At 47.2% G+C, this 19,021-nt stretch overlaps 1 protein-coding gene across 2 annotated transcripts in view; it reads right to left on the minus strand.

Moving 5' to 3' along the window:
* Positions 1 to 19,021, minus strand: part of LOC308325061 (activated CDC42 kinase 1-like) — a 114,599-nt gene that overhangs the window by 46,138 nt on the left and 49,440 nt on the right. Inside the window, exons 1-2 of one of the 2 annotated variants that reach the window (XM_080777455.1) lie at positions 14,045 to 14,242; positions 3,347 to 3,524 (exon numbers count right to left, since the gene is read on the minus strand). In XM_080777455.1, coding sequence (XP_080633581.1) covers positions 3,347 to 3,524; positions 14,045 to 14,107 — 241 coding nt within the window. In that variant the 5' untranslated portion in view covers positions 14,108 to 14,242. Of the gene's footprint in view, positions 1 to 3,346; positions 3,525 to 14,044; positions 14,243 to 19,021 lie in introns of those variants that run through there. The other variant, XM_080777456.1, reaches the window with a different exon arrangement.

Below are 19,021 nucleotides of genomic sequence, written 5' to 3' on the forward strand. Positions count from 1 at the left end.
CACACACACACACACACAGACAAAGGACTAGGCAGCTCCGAGTGACATTTCCTATTGTGCCTAATTATCCATTGTGTCCCTGAAAAGGCATTAGTGGTACAGTATAGTTACGGAGGATTTGTTCTGGTCCTAAAGCGTGAGCCAAAGGAAGGACTGCAATTACTGTACAGTAGAAATAAGTTACCCTTTCAGACAGAGGTTTTCTATCTGTATTTAGCAAAACATTTTGACCTAAATCAGACCAGTAATGTTTTCCACAGACCGGGTCCCTTCTTCTCATGTTGATGATGGTTCAACATGAAATGTTACATTCAAGTTTAGGAGAGGAAAAGGCTATTCTATTCCTTCAGGTACGATATGGAGAGGGGGCATTCACCGTGTATTTACACCATAGTAAATGTATAGTTTCATTATATAGATATTCCACTGTTACTTTCTTAGCTCACGCATGTTTCATGATAAATGTTTTTATGTGATGTATTCCCATGCTTTGTTGTTCTTGCTTAATGTAAGTCGCTCTGGATTAAGAGCGTCTGCTAAATGCCTAAATTGTAAATTGTATAGTAAATGGAGAGGGGGCGTTCACCATGTCTTTCCACCATAGTAAATTTACAATTTACAATTTACAATTTAGGCATTTAGCAGACGCTCTTAATCCAGAGCGACTTACATTAAGCAAGAACAAAAAGCATGGGAATACATCACATAAAGACATTTATCATGAAACATGCGTAGCTAAGAAAGTAACAGTGGAATATCTATAATGAAACTATACATATAAGCTATACATCTATACTACTATGCTACACATATGTACTATGACGTGCTATGACTACTAGAATTGCTATCTAAGGGGGTGGGGTAAGTGCTATGGGCCATGATGGAGTCTGAAAAGGTGGGTTTTCAGACTGCGGCGGAAGATTGGGAGTGATGCTGCAGTTCTGACTGCAATGGGAAGTGCATTCCACAGTTTTGGAGCCAGAAGGGAGAAGAGTTTGGGACGTGTGGAGCGTTGTCCCGGCGTTTTTAGTGAGGGTACTTCCAGCTTCCCTGCGTTGGCTGATCTGAGTGAGCGGGAGGGTTTGTAGGGTTCGATCATACTTGCAAGATATGGGGGAGCCATACCTTTGGTTGCTTTGAATGCCAGCATCAGGGTTTTGTATTCTGTGCGGGCAGCGACCGGGAGCCAGTGGAGGGAGCGGAGCAGGGGGGAGACATGTGAGAAATGCCACATCATCTGGAGAGGGCTTTTTACAGACGGGTAAAAGTGCAGGGTCTCAAGCCAGCTTTGATGACTATGTGTGTGTGCACATCCCTGGCATCCCTGCATTATTTTACCATAGAAATGCATGGCAGAAGAAAGGCACTGGCAGTGGCTGCTTTCTGTCTCTCTGTGGCAGAGAGACAGAAATGTCTTTCAGTAGATCTATGGCCGACCTTCTGTCTCTCTGTAGCAAAGAGACAGAAATGTCTTTCAGTAGATCTATGGCCGACCTTCTGTCTCTCTGTGGCAGAGAGACAGAAATGTCTTTCAGTAGATCTATGGCCGACCTTCTGTCTCTCTGTGGCAGAGAGACAGAAATGTCTTTCAGTAGATCTATGGCCGACCTCTGTGGCAGAGAGACAGAAATGTCTTTCAGTAGATCTATGGCCGACCTTCATGAAGGTTGTAAAGTTATAAAGCTGTCCATGTGTTCCTTACTGGTGTGTCCCGAGTGTCCATGGTCTAATATGTATGATTAATCTTTAGGCCTGGGTTTGGATGTGGTTACGGTTAGGTTACTAAATAGGCCATCCATACCAAGCACTATAACGTTCTAAAGATATTCATATTGTATTAAGAGGTGTTGTACAGCAGTGTCCACGCCACAATCATAAAGATAACAGTGGTGTACGACATAGTTGTAGTGCCCTTAAGGATCTCAGGACTCTGGAGGGCGTTCACTGTGCACTGCTCTCACAGCAGTTTAGGTTCCTAGTCAGACCAACCGTCTTATGTCATCCCTTCCACAAACAGAGGACAGGTCTGAATCACGAGTCCGTCAGCATGTCTGGGTTTAACCAGAGAACCTTAGTGTAGGTAAGCATCTCTGACTCGCAGGGCTAAGGGAAGTCTGGGGTTGGTCCATGGTATGGAGGTCTGTAGCTGCTGGTCACTTCATAATGTCTGGCATATTTATTTGCTGGTCCTTAAACACTAGCTGTGCCCCAGACATTAGATCTGTTTCTATGTAATCATGTGGCTACTATACGAGATTTTGGACGGAACCAGCACAGCCACACACCAATCCTCATAAGTGACACTGCAGTGGAGGTAGTGAGTAGAACCAAGTTCCTGGGGGTAAAGATCACAGACAGTCCGTCATGGTCCTCAAATACGCCCTCTCTTGTAAAGAGTAGCACAGAAACGTCTAGAGGCTAGTTTTTACCTACCTTTAGTTGTTTATCCATCAAAATAACTGGGGAAAGGTTTATATTGTAGCTCTATTGTACCTCTTTACATTAAGTAATTAAGAAGCTTCAAATGCACAGCAAACAATATGAACATACTTAACTAGTGATTGGTGTTAATCAATTTCAGATGTTGGAAGTGAGAGTGACGTCAATGAAAGGATAGAGACACAGGCAAGGAACAGACAGAACATGGGGAACAACAGAAGGGTAGGAGGGGTATGAATGGGGAGCAGATGAATCACTGAGAGTGAGTGAGTGAGTGAGTGAGTGTGTGAGTGAGTGAGTGTGTGTGTGGATGGATGGATGCCAGGCTGTAGGCCGGGCCGGGCACACAGCCAGGATGTAAAGGAAACGGTCATGGAGAACATTCAGGACGGGTGGTAGTGGTGCAACAATTCAGAGTGGAAGAAGGCTTTGACTTGTTGTCTGGTGGTGACCCACTGTCTGTCTTCAGACGTGCACAGGGACTGTCACTTTAGCTTAAACCCATTCCATGCCCCCATTGAACTCTGGCAGTACCAATCTACAAGAAATTGCATCATGACATTGGCACAGATTGAGTTGATCGCAATGAACAACACAATCTGTGCAGTGAACATGGGAACCAATAGACAAAAAAAGAATAGTAATTGGTGTGTTCCAAGATAACGGGACCCTGCAGCACTAACAGACAACAGAACTACCAGACACAGACACAGACACAGACACACACACACACACACACACACACACACACACACACACACACACACACACACACACACACACACACACACACACACACACACACACACACACACACACACACACACACACACACACACACACACACACACACACACACACACACACACACACACACACACACACACACACACACACAGCCACTCACCTGGCCGGCCCATGCCGATCTTCTCCAGGTCTTCGTTCTTGACGTAGTCAAAGTGCGAGAGCCGTGTGACATTGAGGTCGTCGCGGATCCGCAGGAAGTACTGCTGTAACTGCACCTCCATCAGCAGCTCCAGCAGCCATTCTGAGCCTTCCTCACACTGCATGCTACTGCCCAGTTTCTGAAAATACACGCAGAAAACAGACTGTACGTCAGGATAGACATTCTGAGCCTTCCTCACACTGCATGCTACTGCCCAGTTTCTGAAAATACATGCAGAAAACAGACTGTACGTCAGGATAGACATTCTGAGCCTTCCTCACACTGCATGCTACTGCCCAGTTTCTGAAAATACACGCAGAAAACAGACTGTACGTCAGGATAGACATTCTGAGCCTTCCTCACACTGCATGCTACTGCCCAGTTTCTGAAAATACACGCAGAAAACAGACTGTACGTCAGGATAGACATTCTGAGCCTTCCTCACACTGCATGCTACTGCCCAGTTTCTGAAAATACACGCAGAAAACAGACTGTACGTCAGGATAGACATTCTGAAAACACACCCAGAGAACAGACTGTACGTCAGGATAGACATTCTGAAAACACACCCAGAAAACAAACGCCTTTGGACGTCTGTTGTGTGTTTTTAGTTAGATGGCGCCAACATAAGTCACCCTAACCATCAATCATAACCCTCAGTCATACAGGAAAACGGGAGATCCCGCGATCGCAAAATCTCATTCACCGTTGACTTCCGTGTTCTTGGATTTGAAATATAATAATAATCTCGCCTTGCTTCCTTGGCTCTCCATTTTTGGCCAGACATGCTATTTTCAATGGACAATAACAAGAGAACCGAGGGTCAAAATAAAAAACAATAATCCATATTGTGGGGAAAGCTTAAACCTGACAAGCTTGTCGGTCGGTTATTTTCAGAGAAAGCTTTCCCCACAATAACAGAGAAGAGAATGTGTATTATTATCGACAGTACCTACCCAGAATAGGGTACTGTGGTTTAAGTGGCTGAATAACATTTACACACATGTGCATCGGTCTTATCCTGACCCAAATCTGTGGGCCATTTATGGGATTGTTAACACGCCAGTGTAAAAATGGACGTGTGCGTGGGCCCTCTTGGATTTAAACGAACGCCGAGTTAATTTATCGTGCAGGACAAAGTGGAAAATAGAAAATCGCCCTCACGGAGCCTCACGCCAAAATGCACTTAATGGCTCCATAAAAAGGTGCTAAGTGATATAAAAATACTTTCTTCTGACCTCATGTGACTCACACACGCTGCTGGCGTGCAGAGAAAAACACTGTAGAATAATAAACTGAGGCCAACGGAGCCCCTCTGCTCTGCAGCCTTCTATCACGTCGTATACCCTAAAACAGAACGCCTGCGGTCTCCCAGCCTACGCATACCTAGAACGTTGTCAGTAGTTTACACCAGTGGTTCTCAACCTTTTCAGGTCATGACCTCCCAAAATAATCAGATTTGAACTGGGGACCCCCCCCCACACACACACACACACACACACACACACACACACACACACACACACACACACACACACACACACACACACACACACACACACGCGTGCACACACACACACACACACACACACCCTGACAAGCACTTGGAAATGTAGGCATTGCATTTAGTTTGACTCGCTTCCACAGATAGATATTGTGAAAATAGCAGATCTACAAGCTCCCAATGCCTCGCACTGCGAGGCGTTCTGAGCTTGTAGATCATTAGTATTCAAGTAAATGTCTGAATACAAGAGTTTCACTTGGAACAGTTACAGATCAGATTACTTAACACATCAGAGAACCATTTAAATCGCTGCATTTTGGACAGAAAGACAGTTGCATATAGACGTGCACGCACGCATACACGTACGCACGCACGCACGCACAGAGGAAGGTCCTAGACGGATCCACGTGAGGCGAATTGTGCACATCTGGCGTCCATAAGCTCCGGTTAGAATACACTGGACTGGGTGTGTACACTAGATACCTCAATAAGACACACTGGACTGCAGTGTACACTAGATACCTCAATAAGACACACTGGACTGCAGTGTACACTAGATACCTCAATAAGACACACTGGACTGCAGTGTACACTAGATACCTCAATAAGACACACTGGACTGCAGTGTACACTAGATACCTCAATAAGACACACTGGACTGCAGTGTACACTAGATACCTCAATAAGACGCAGGGCCAGAACATCCATCATCCCTCGTCCAAACACCCCGACGCCTGTTTAACACGCCATCCGTCTCTGTCTCCTTATACCTTAAAAAACCTGCTGAAACCCGCAACCCCTCGTTCTGTTCATCCTGTTACTCAGTCAAGGCACTATAGCAGGGTTTCTCAAAGTGGGTGCTGTGCTGTGGCACTCTAGGTTGCCGTGACGCAAGTCCAAGGGTGCCTCAGAATACTGTAATAGTATTTGAAATCACTTCAGTTTAACGACCTAGACCCTCTAAACCTGAGTTGTTGCACCTTACTTCTTTTTCAATCTAAACCAAATCTCTCGCCAAAAATAGCAGATCTACAATCAGATCAACAACGTGTCACATTGTGATGTGTTGTATTTTTGGGAATCATAAAAGGAAATTAGAGGACATCAACAAAATAATGTTAACATTTCCACGATTTCCTCTCTCTCTCCCTCTCTTAGTCTTTCAAGGGCCTTGTTGGCTTGTTAGACATCAGCTGCTTTTGATTACTAACCCCCCCACCCCCCCTCCCCCCCCAGTGGTTCACATCATAGACTTAACCCCATGACATGGACTTAAGAGAAACAGGATGAGAAGTATACCATTATATGACCGCTCCTCCTTTGAACCGCTATCAGAACAACAGTCTGACCTTACAGACCGCTGAGGCATTTAAAGACACACGATACCGCCATGTGTCTAATCCAACGTCGACGCTGTCGCGGGTGTAAACATGGGGGGAAAAGATCTCATTCTGCCACCAAAACCTGACAGCATCCATTAAAGGACGCGTACCACCGGTCTCTTTAAAAATGGGCCTGAAAAAAAGGGAAAGTATAGCAGATGGACAAGCTCAGAATGTGTCTCTTCGTGCCACGTTTCGAGCTCGCGGATCTGCTGCTTTTGATGATTCAGTCAGTGACACCGCAGTATATGATCAAGTAAGGGTGTTCCTTTATTACAAAGAAATGGAGATGGTTTCTGCCCCGCCAGCGCCCACGTGAAACCAACCTACAGATTGACAGACAGGAAAGTGTACTGGGCCGGTGCTGTGTGTGTGTGTGTGTGTGTGGGGGGGGGTGTAAAGGGTGACTCTGTTCAGTAGTAATTGGGCTCAGTGTGAGTGAGGCATTTCCTGTAGTGTGTGAGCAGGGGTCAGAGGTCATGGAGTAAAGGTCATGGGGGACATAGCCCTCTCTCTGTGGGGTCAACTCGTTAATGGGTTTGGTTAGGGGCCACTTCCTTCTGCTCAATGCCTCTGAGCCTGACAAGTAGCCTACTGCAAGTACTGCGAGTTTTGACAACTTTCAATACTTCTACTTCTACTCCAAAATCTCAATCATATTGTACTTTTTACTACTTATTATTTGAAAACTTTTTAAGTTAATTTATCGATTTTGATTATTATTACACAACATACAATCAGCCCTCTTCAGCCCTATTTAAAATGTGGCAATTAGAAAATAGCCGATCTACAAGCTGTTAATTATGATAACTTGTGAAACGGGACATTCCAGCCACTCTACATTCGGGTAGAGTGGCCGGATGGTAACCGCAAGGTTGCAGTTCAAACCCGGGCTCCCCCAGAGTTAGTGTCGAAGTGTCCTTGAGGAAGACACTGAACCCCGAATTGCTCCTGATGTACTGGTTGGTGCCTTGCATGCATTTCCGCCGCCATTGGTGTATGAATGTGTGTGTGTGAATGGGTGAATGTAATGCACAATCTATGTAAAGCGCCTTGGATAAAGGCGCTATATAAATGCACCATTTACCATAAATGTTGTACTTTTTTTACTCAAGTACATTTTCACCTGATTTTAAAGCAAACATTTTTAACTCAAATCTTTGCTCCTGGGGGTCCCTAGAAAAAAATACATATAATCTTGGGGGTCCTTGACATGAACAAGGTTTGAGTACCACTGATATAACAGATTTTCCAGAAAACTGTACAATTTAAAAGACATTCGTAGAATACTAGAATCGGACTCAGGTCTTAATGGGTTCAAATGGGTCACACTGCCTCTCATGTCGCAATATGTTCCTATTGCAACGCTTTGGCTCCAAATCCACCGCTGTGGCCACGCAGGGACATGAGGACCCTTTACCCCTTGAAACAACAAGCTGATTAGTGTGTGGTCAACTTTAAAACAGAGCTAGAAACAATACAGAACGCTGCATTATGTTGCACCAGTACAATGGTTTTGTTGGGCAAGTCAGTAGTCTTCTGTTTTGTTGTTCTCAAAAACAGCAAATATAAGCTCACAGTGCGTCACTTCTTGCAGAGCTCTGTGGCCACATGGGGTCCATGGCACGATGTGTTTAGAACTACTGATTTAGAAGGCATTTGCAGAATCGGCCTCAGGTCTTAATGGGTTAAGCAGAAATAGCAGGTACTACAAGTAGGTCAGTAGCCTGGAACAGCAACAGTCTCGTAGGCTATACTGTCTCCTAGCTATTAGCATCCCTGGAATTAGCATTGGTCACAGCTGCAGCCATTTAAATTCCACACAGTGTCTGCTGCATCACGCCTAGCGTTGCTTTGAGGACAGAAACCTTTTATCTCCATGTTCAAACTATTTGTGTTTATTTTTTTGTAAATGAACGCCCTACTTGATCATACTACAGCGTCACAAAAAACATTAAAAGTAGCAGATCCGCAAACATGTCGCGAAAAAAGTAGATCTGCTACTTTTGCTATTTTTGTATTTGAATCCTGAAAGAAATCAGTTTTGGACAAATGAGGTTTCCACTCGACAGAGACGATAATAAAACGTCATTAACGACGATGTCCGTATCGCGCAAACTGAGTTTGCATTTGTTGAAAGTGATGAAGTACAGCTGTTCGGGGTTGGAACGGTAGTTGGTTCCATCACAGACAATGCTCTTCAAGCCTTTAAACACAGTGTTCATCTCCCGACCACCGCTCACACTTACACTGCCCGTTGAGCAGCAGTGAACCGTATGATTGGCCAATGGATACAACGTCTGACTTGGCTATCGTTCACAATTGCATGCAATAAAAAAGATAATTAAAAAAAGTCTGTCTGTGGCTTTTTATATCTTAACCAATGAAAAGCATTAACACGAGTCTGTGACTAAAATACTAACTGCACTGATCCATTGGAAGCAGGTTCTTTCAGCCATTTCCTGAAAACTAATGGTGTACTATAGGTTTCCACACGACAATAAGTAGTACTTATTGTAGACCTCTGTAAAGTCTGGATCTGCTTCTGACACACCTTGGTGGGAAACTTAACCTCGAATCCATTGGCAATATAAAACACAAAATCAAAAGGACTCGTCTAATTTTCCAATCCTGCCACCAGAAAAGAAGAGAAGAGAAGAGAAGAGAAGAGAAGAGAAGAGAAGAGAAGAGAAGAGAAGAGAAGAGAAGAGAAGAGAAGAGAAGAGAAGAGAAGAGAAGAGAAGAGAAGAGAAGTTTGGATCACAAAGTCAGCCAGCTATATTATAAACTAATTACTAATTATATCAGGTGCAACAATATTATTCATCATGACACAAAAGGAGAGGCAGAACTAATATGGTACAGCACGTCCTATAGCATCAGCCAACCCTGCAGTGTCTCTTCCACACTTACTCCCACAACACACTCCAACGCTTGCACAATAGCCGAACAGCAGTATAATGGAACTTAAAGGGCAATACATCTAAATTAATTACAGTAGCGAGGGTCTGCAAGAAGTATCCGCTTGCCTAGTTCAATAGTGTTTAGCAGCAGTGCTGTGAATCAGAGTAAACACCATGTAACAGAAGTCCAACAACAAACAAACACAAGAACAAACAAAAAACAGTGAAAAACAACTGTTATACAACTGTTTTATACTGGATATTTAAGATAAAATGTGTGTATTAGACTTGTGAATATTTAGGTGATACCAAAGCCCACATTTCCAGTTGTCCCTGACTGTCAACATGACTGACATCAGTATTACTTTGCTTGATTTCTGTTCAATAGTTCAGTAGTTTCTAAGTGTGTGTCTGTTCATGCATGCATCTTCATGTCTGTTTCACACATGATTGTTTTTGTTTTTGTCCAACAGTAATAAGCTACATGGTATATTTATGTGAATGCTGTGCCATACAGATTTAGTCTCTTTCCTCCCATCGCCCTCCATACTTGCCGAATGAATACACACTCCCTGGCTTGTCATATGGATGCGACTTCTCTGGAAAGTGCCAAAGACGTAAGCCAACATCCTCAGAGCCCTTTCCAAGACTTGACACATCTGAGGCCCATGTGTGCAGCAGGTCAAAGAGCCAGGTTCAATCTCCTACTTCTTCAGTTCTGCCACAAACACACCGGGCAGGACTGTAGGACACACACACTTGACCCCATTTCGAAGATCCTCATCCATTCCAAACAGATTTTACACTAGCCTCATGGCATGATCAGTTCCATGTCGACTTTCACTGTCACCACTGTCACCAGCAGACAACACTGCCAACAATGTAAAATGCTAAACATATTAAGCCCTGCTAACGACTTAGACGTTACTGTAGCTGTACTATGCAGTTAGAGTTGTCATCGGGACAAAAACACGTTTGTTCTGATGAAGGTCCAACAACCAAAACGTCGATTTAATAAAGAGCATCCATTTAACAAGTTCCAGGACCCTTTTCTTTGGGTTGATATCATATTTTTCTGAACATTTGGCCCTTCCTGGTTGTCCTACGCACCTACGTCACTAACCTTTGAGGTGCATGTGCACCGGTCTTCTTAAAAAATATAAATGAATAAAAAAAGTTCAAGAAGTAGAGAAAATATCAGATCTACAAGCTCACTCACAACGCCACACTTTGTCTAATTTCTCTTTTGGGTCTTGAGCTAAAAAACTTTGGGAACGTCTACTTTAACCCATTTTGGGCGGGAACCCCTTTTGGTGTTTTAAACATTATGTTATAATTTAGCTATTGAAAAATAGCAGATCAGGCCTAGCATCTCTGCAGTTTGTCAGAGCCCTTTAGGTCGGTGGGAGGAGGGTGGAGGGACGGGGTGAGCAGAGGGAGGAGGGTGGAGGGACGGGGTGAGCAGAGGGAGGAGGGTGGAGGAGGGTGGAGGGACAGGGTGAGCAGAGGGAGGAGGGTGGAGGAGGGTGGAGGGACAGGGTGAGCAGAGGGAGGAGGGTGGAGGAGGGTGGAGGGACGGGGTGAGCAGAGGGAGGAGGGTGGAGGGACGGGGTGAGCAGAGGGAGGAGGGTGGAGGGACAGGGTGAGCAGAGGGAGGAGGGTGGAGGGACAGGGTGAGCAGAGGGAGGAGGGTGGAGGGACAGGGTGAGCAGAGGGAGGAGGGTGGAGGGACAGGGTGAGCAGAGGGAGGAGGGTGGAGGGACGGGGTGAGCAGAGGGAGGACGGTGGAGGGATGGGGTGAGCAGAGGGAGGAGGGTGGAGGAGGGTGGAGGGACGGGGTGAGCAGAGGGAGGAGGGTGGAGGAGGGTGGAGGGACAGGGTGAGCAGAGGGAGGAGGGTGGAGGGACAGGGTGAGCAGAGGGAGGAGGGTGGAGGAGGGTGGAGGGACAGGGTGAGCAGAGGGAGGAGGGTGGAGGGACGGGGTGAGCAGAGGGAGGACGGTGGAGGGATGGGGTGAGCAGAGGGAGGAGGGTGGAGGAGGGTGGAGGGACGGGGTGAGCAGAGGGAGGAGGGTGGAGGGACGGGGTGAGCAGAGGGAGGAGGGTGGAGGGACAGGGTGAGCAGAGGGAGGAGGGTGGAGGGACAGGGTGAGCAGAGGGAGGAGGGTGGAGGGACAGGGTGAGCAGAGGGAGGACAGTGGAGGAGGGAAGAGGGACAGGGTGAGCAGAGGGAGGAGGGTGGAGGAGGGTGGAGGGACAGGGTGAGCAGAGGGAGGACAGTGGAGGAGGGTGGAGGGACGGGGTGAGCAGAGGGAGGAGGGTGGAGGAGGGTGGAGGGACGGGGTGAGCAGAGGGAGGAGGGTGGAGGGACAGGGTGAGCAGAGGGAGGACAGTGGAGGAGGGAAGAGGGACAGGGTGAGCAGAGGGAGGACAGTGGAGGAGGGAAGAGGGACAGGGTGAGCAGAGGGAGGACGGTGGAGGGATGGGGTGAGCAGAGGGAGGACAGTGGAGGGACAGGGTGAGCAGAGGGAGCGGTGACGCCATCGTGGAGTGATCGGGTCTAATGGAGTGCAGAGGAGGAAGCAGAATGCCATGTCCTGTCCATCCATAGGTGTGACATTTAACAAGGCACGGGCACATTCCTCCTCAGCACCAGGGGGCCCCGCGTGGCGTCAGGGCATGAATGGAGCTCAGTGCGTGGCAGGGAATGTCCTCCACCAGATCCCTGTCAACTCTAGAGCAGTGGTTCGTTTCAAGGCCACGGATGGACCCCATAACTGTGTATGGAACCAAATGGACCCGTTATCCCTCCATAACTCTGAGTGTGTATGGAACCAAATGGACACGTCATCCGTACACTCTCAGAGTTACCGATCCTAATATCTTTTGAGGTATTAAAAAGGTCTTAAAAGTCACTTCACTATCATCTCCCCACAAAATAACTAAAACAAAACTGTTGGTGTCGGGTAGGACACCTACTGCAACTTGTTCACAATGTCAATAGTTAATTGAAGCAAGGCAGTGCACCAGATTGGTCACTTGGATGCACCGACATCTTTATTGCAATATAGAGATGTATACCAGTTTTTCCTTCCCCGATACCGATACGCGTAACGCGATACTTGCATATCGGTCGATATTGAGTAATTTAAAAATAATCTAAGACAGTGGTTCTCAAAGCGAGTTACAGACACCCTCAGTGTTCCTTGAGGGGGTTCCAAATGGACCCTTACGGCACGGGGTCTGTAACTCTGAGTGTTCAAATGGAACCAAATGGACCCTTACAGGGTCTGTAACTCTGAGTGTTCAAATGGAACCAAATGGACCCTTACGGGGTCTGTAACTCTGAGTGTTCAAATGGTTCGTGTTCAAATGGAACCAAATGGACCCTTACAGGGTCTGTAACTCTGAGTGTTCAAATGGAACCAAATGGACCCTTACGACAGTTAGTGCAACATCAACTGAAACAATCAAAAATATGATTGTAAATAAAATCATGTGATAAATAACATGGTATCAGAATGGCATATACAACCATACTCAGCGATACAGATACCAGCATTTTATGGCCGTGTCGGCAGCTTTTCCCATAGCCTACTGTTATCGTTACAGCTCTAATTGCATTTACCTCTCCATCGGGAGGGAGGCCGTAGCTTTAAGAAGAGGAAAGACATGGAGATATGCAGCGAATGGGAGAGAGGACGTAGCTTTAAGAAGAGGAAAGACATGGAGGCATGGAGATATGCAGCGAATGGGAGAGAGGACGTAGCTTTAGGAAGAGGAAAGACATGGAGGCATGGAGATATGCAGCGAATGGGAGAGAGGACGTAGCTTTAAGAAGAGGAAAGACATGGAGATATGCAGCGAATGGGAGAGAGGACATAGCTTTAAGAAGAGGAAAGACATGGAGGCATGGAGATATGCAGCGAATGGGAGAGAGGACGTAGCTTTAAGAAGAGGAAAGACATGGAGATATGCAGCGAATGCAGCTCATTTATCACATATTCTCACTGGAACCAAACCCTCGAGGTTGTGAACACACCGACTGACAGAGAGAAACCAAGTGAGAGAAACAAAGTGAGAGAAAGAGAGAGAGAGACAGAGAGAAACAAAGTGAGAGACAGAGAGAAACAAAGTGAGAGAAAAGAGAAATAAAGTGAGAGAAAGAGAGAGAGAGAGAGAGAGAGAGAGAGAGAGAGAGAGAGAGAGAGAGAGAGAGAGAGAGAGAGAGAGAGAGAGAGAGAGAGAGAGAGAGAGAAAGAGAGAGAGAGAGAGAAAGTGAGAGAGCAGAATGAGGGATGGAGGAATTTTAGATGGAGGGGAAGCAACATGAGGTCTCTGGAGAGGAATGCCTCTGGACTGAACTCATTCATGCGCACGCACACACACACACACACACACACACACACACACACAGGTCAGCTCTGCCCTGCTACAACATCCTGCTGCAATAACAACAACCTTCCCTAGGTGGGGACTGCTGCAGACCAGCTGGACACTAACACAGTAACACACACACACACACACACACGCACGCACACACACACACACACACACACACACACACACACACACACACAGTGTAGCGTAACATACAGTCGCATACAAAGGAAAATAAACCCTGTCTTTATTAGAAAAGACAGATTTCCAACTGGCCCAGTGTAGATACTGTAGGACAGATAGGTCAGTGGTTATACACGCTGCTAACCACATTGAAATCCTAGCTTCTATCGTTACGTCTTACTGTACATACTGTACAGTGCTTGACTGCTGTCACTGAGGACCAGGTGAAGACAGACAGACAGACAGACAGACAGACAGACAGACAGACAGACAGACAGACAGACAGACAGACAGACAGACAGACTTACTCTGTAAACATGAAAGTGTGCCAGGAAGGGGAAGGATTTTTTTAGCTTGTCAAAGCGCCGCATCCTGAATTCCTTAAGTCTGGGTGAGCGTAAGTGCAAAAAGGTGTGTGTGTGTGTGTGTGTGTGTGTGTGTGTGTGTGCACGCCTGCGTGCGTGCGTGCGTGTGTGTTTAAATGCTTAGAGTTGGCTGGCTCTCCTTTCAGCTACATTCAGAGCAGCGATATTCCCAGTTGGACAACGGCAGCGGCAGAGGGAATGCCCAGACAGAGCAGAGCAGAAGACACTCCTTCACGGATCCAGACCCAGGAGAGGAAGAGAGAAAAGCCTCCTGCTACAGTCCCCGATGCACATCTGTCGCGTTCCATCGCGGAGGGGCAACGATCCTCCCCGCGCGCGCAAGGCAAGCCCCTCGCCTATAGCTTCACCCACACTCACGACTCACGTATAGAAGAACAACAACTGCCGTTCATGTGGCACTGATAACGTGACAAGAGAATGAGAGTGGATTTGGAAGGGAGAGAGACTCAAAAAGAAATGGCACGAATGTTGAGAGCTCTCGGTCAGGAGGGAGAGAGTGTTGCCCTGGCCATTATGTGAGGCTGTACTGATGGTGTGAGGCAGGCTGAGCCCTGGGCTGTGATCTGTGCTGTGTCCAGCCCTCTGCTGTTCTGTCCTGTGCTGTGTCCAGCCCTCTGCTGTTCTGTCCTGTGCTGTGTCCAGCCCTCTGCTGTTCTGTCCTGTGCTGTGTCCAGCCCTCTGCTGTTCTGTCCTGTGCTGTGTCCAGCCCTCTGCTGTTCTGTCCTGTGCTGTGTCCAGCCCTCTGCTGTTCTGTCCTGTGCTGTGTCCAGCCCTCTGCTATTCTGTCCTGTGCTGTGTCCAGCCCTCTGCTGTTCTGTCCCGTGCTGTGTCCAGCCCTCTGCTGTTCTGTTCTGTGCTGTGCTGTAGCTGTCCTGTCCTGTGCCCTCCTCCTCCCATGCAGACAAAGTTGGAGCGCATGCAGCTCAGTCAGTTCAGGACCAAAGACTCCCAGCAATGTGACCTCCATGCAGATTGCAGAACACTGAGCCAAGCAGACACAGTTGCAGAACTTCACACAAACAAGCCCCTCCTCTTTCTGCCTCTCTCTCTTTCTCTCTCTCTCTCTCTCTCTCTCATACATTCTGTATGTTCTCTCTCCACTCTCTCCCTCCCTCGCGTGTCCACAGCTCCTGTCGGTTCCCCTTTCCATGCCTCCAGTCGAGCATGGGGCTAAAAATAGGAGCGACTTGGTTTTCGCCCCGATTCACTCACCCAGCGGCCAAGCAGACAGCGAGAGAATGCATGAATAGCCGGGGCTGAGACGAGAGATGACTCAATGTGTGTGTGTGTGTGTGTGTGTGTGTGTGTGTGTGTGTGTGTGTGTGTGTGTGTGTGCGCGCGCTCGCGCGCACACGCGCGCGCGCGCATGTGTGTGTGTGTGTGTGTTTCAGGAGGAAAATGCATGCTTACAACCAGCTTACATGTGTTTATGTTTAGTGTGGCGACTGTGCGTGCGTTGAAGGACGGCATCCGTGCACGCCACAGAAATGCCTTCCTCCAGAGTGCACCGTATCAATTGTTCTCCTTTCTTCCTTCCTTTCCTCCGGTCCTTCTCATTCCACCTCTCTTCCTTTCCTCCGGTCCTTCTCATTCCACCTCTCTTCCATTTCCCTTCCTTGGCTTTTATTTCACTCCCGGCTTCACATCTTTTTCCTTTCAAACCCCCCTCCCTATTTTATATTCTTTTGCAAGCCGATGACTTTCTACTACTTTTCAAATATTGTGTACTATTATACTATTGTACTTGACTCCATTACATTTTCTAGTTATGGAAACTATATGAAAATAGCCTATGTGCTTGTCTTGTAGATTCTGACAATCTGACCATTCAGAAAATGTACTGCCATTTGAACCAGCTCAGTGGCCTTGTGGTTTAGAGTGTCCTCCCTGAGACTGGGAGATTGAAGCAGGCAACCAGCAGCTCAATGGCCTTGTGGTTAGAGTGTCCTCCCTGAGACTGGGAGATTGAACCAGCTCAGTGGCCTTGTGGTTAGAGTGTCCTCCCTGAGACTGGGAGATTGGGGCTCGATCCCCAGGTCATACCAAAGACTATAGGTGTAGGGGAGGTGCCTGGGGTGGGGGGGGTTTTGGAGGGGTAGGGGGGGTGCCTGGGGTGGCGGGTGGGGTAGGGGGGGTGCCTGGGGTGGCAGGTGGGGTGGGGGGGGTTTGGAGGGGTAGGGGGGGTGCCTGGGGTGGCGGGTGGGGTGGGGTGGGGGGTTTTGGAGGGGTAGGGGGGGGTGCCTGGGGTGGCAGGTGGGGTGCCTGGGGTGGCGGGGGTTTGGAGGGGTAGGGGAGTTGGCGGGGGTGACGGGGGGGTAGGGGGTCCGCCTGGGGTGGCGGGGGGGTTTGGCGGGGTAGGGGGTTGGCGGGTGACAGGGGGGTAGGGGGGGTGCCTGGGGTGGCGGGTGGGGTAGGGGGGGTGCCTGGGGTGGCGGGTGGTGCAGAGTGGTGCCGAGGAGGAGGAGGAGGAGAGGGAGGACAGGGAGGACAGAGGACTCATGGTATTCTGCTGAGGAGGAGCATTTGATCACGGGCCAACGGGGTCACTGCTAACTGCAGGGACCCCAGAGCTCGTTTCCTGCTCAAACCAAACCTTCTGCAAATCGCCGTTTATTAAAATTGTGGGTATATGAATCATGGTTGCTCCCCAAAATAATTATTCAAAATGTCTTCATGGGCCTGGGCCATGGCTCAGCGGTCCAGGGACCTTGGCTGGCAATCCAGTCTGGAAGTGTGCCGCGGGTTCGACTCCCGATCCTGATGGCCTTTACTGCATGTCTTCCCCCCATCTCTCTCCCCATTTCCTGTCAGCCTACTGTCTTTCCCTTCATAAAATATATAAAAAATAAAGGCGAAAGCCACAAAAAAACATTAAAAAGTCTTCATGATATTTGAGTTTATACAGTATACGTTTGTGTATTCTGGGGTTCAGAGGGAACTTAAGTCATACAGTATTACAGTGATAAACATGTTAGGTAGTGGTGGACTATGGGATGGTCTTGGGCAACAGGTGTCAGCAGCCGACTGCCAATTAACCGTAACCAGTTAACACGCTCTGGACCGAGATGGCTAGCTCTGTACTTTTTCCCCACGAAATATCTTCGTCCCAAATATCAGATATACAAGCTCAAACGTGTTGCGAGCTTGTAGATCGACTATTTTTGGCAAATGTGCCCCCAAGAATATGGATGCTGGTAAGTGATGCAAGTAACAAAACAAGACTAATTCTAGAAGCTCCACTCAACCGGGTGTTGTTTGAACCGACTGACACCGTCCTTAGAACCCTGTGCTCTGAATTGTAGTGCTGAAAATGTACGATTATTACTGGTACACAGTATAAATAATAAATGCTCCAATTTTACTCACAGCACAGCAGCAATAAGACAACATTTCGACCTTGCAGTACTTTACAAGAAAGACTTGGAAAAGACAAAATTGGCGCATTTAAAAGTGAGTTGCAAGCCCCCATCTTGTTTTCAATGATTCTGTTTTTGCAGTTTGGCTCAGCACCAGCATGTATTTAATTTCAACCACAGGTCAAATTTACTATAAAATCGTGCATTTCCCGTCAGTCAGTCAGTCACCCCCAGGCCTGACCATTATATGGTCAGCTCCATATCTCCATTCTTCCTCTTCGATGTCTCACTTTTGACTGATCCATTTAAACTCTAGCCTGCCCCAAAGTAATTAGTGCAGCCGCGCCCGGGACGAAAACTAGAGTTCTTAACAGGCCTGAAAATTAAGGCCCAGCCCTACCTGGGCCCTCATCAAACCCTGTACACTCAAGACACTGCCGCGGGCACTCTAGATCTTCATATATGGAGCTGACCTGTTCTGACATTCCATATGTTGATCTGACCTCATCAAACCCTGTACACTCGAGTAGTGATCGATATTCATGTTTTTTATTAATATCGGTATCGGTAATAATCGGGAAAAAACGGCCGATTATTATATTTTGTCATAAATGCGCAAAAAAAGTACAACAACCACTCCACTCTCATTGAAAATCCGGTAGAGTACGGTTATAAGGAGATGTATATAGCTTAGCTGCGTGTCTGTAACACAGAGGAGGAGTAGACACACACAGAGCACAGCACGCTGTGCCTGCTCCTCCCTCCCTGAGTTCCACACACACGGAGTAAAAAGAGAGAGGGCTAGAAGGAGTAATACTAACCTTGTAACCATAAGCATTGCTGTTTTCATCTTGCATTAACAAAAATAAAATCCACACTGAGAGGGACAGAAGGTGTAACAGTGGTAGACCTACATTAGCCAACGCTAGCTCCTATGCTAACGCTGCAAACAAACTTACTGCAGCTGTAAACGGTTCTTTGATTGTGTGTGTGTGTGTGTGTGTGTGCGCGCGCGCGTGGGTGCGTGCCCACATGCTGCGTGTGTGTGTGTGTGTGTGTTGTGTGTGCGTGCGTGCATGCATGCGAGCCAACTGTTTTCTAAAAGGACAACTTTTCCCCCCCATCCTGACCAGCCTATTATTATTATTATTGCATTTTGGCTATGTGCAATAACTAACTGCAAGCCAATGAAGAATGAACCAATCAGTAGCATTGTCAATATTTGTCTTAATTTCTAATTCATATTTATTTAGTTGACAATAATTTAACGGTAGGCCAGTGTTTTGAGACATAAAAGGCTATTGTCTTGTATTGCTATAAAATTATGATATTGAAAGTGGCAAATTTCAGTGGTGGAGTTAAAAACAACAAGGTCACATGGCTTTGGGGAGTTTGGGCAGCAGATCTACAAGCTCTCAACATGTCATACTGCAATGTTCTGTGGGCTTGTAGATCACCAATTTGGATAAATAAACTGATTTTTTTTTCCCTGATTTTTTTTAAAATAAATGTTTTAAGCCTGTGCCTGCACTTCATACAGCAC

This window comes from Protomyctophum bolini (assembly GCF_963924005.1).
Source record: "Protomyctophum bolini genome assembly, chromosome: 12".
Taxonomy (NCBI): domain Eukaryota; kingdom Metazoa; phylum Chordata; class Actinopteri; order Myctophiformes; family Myctophidae; genus Protomyctophum; species Protomyctophum bolini.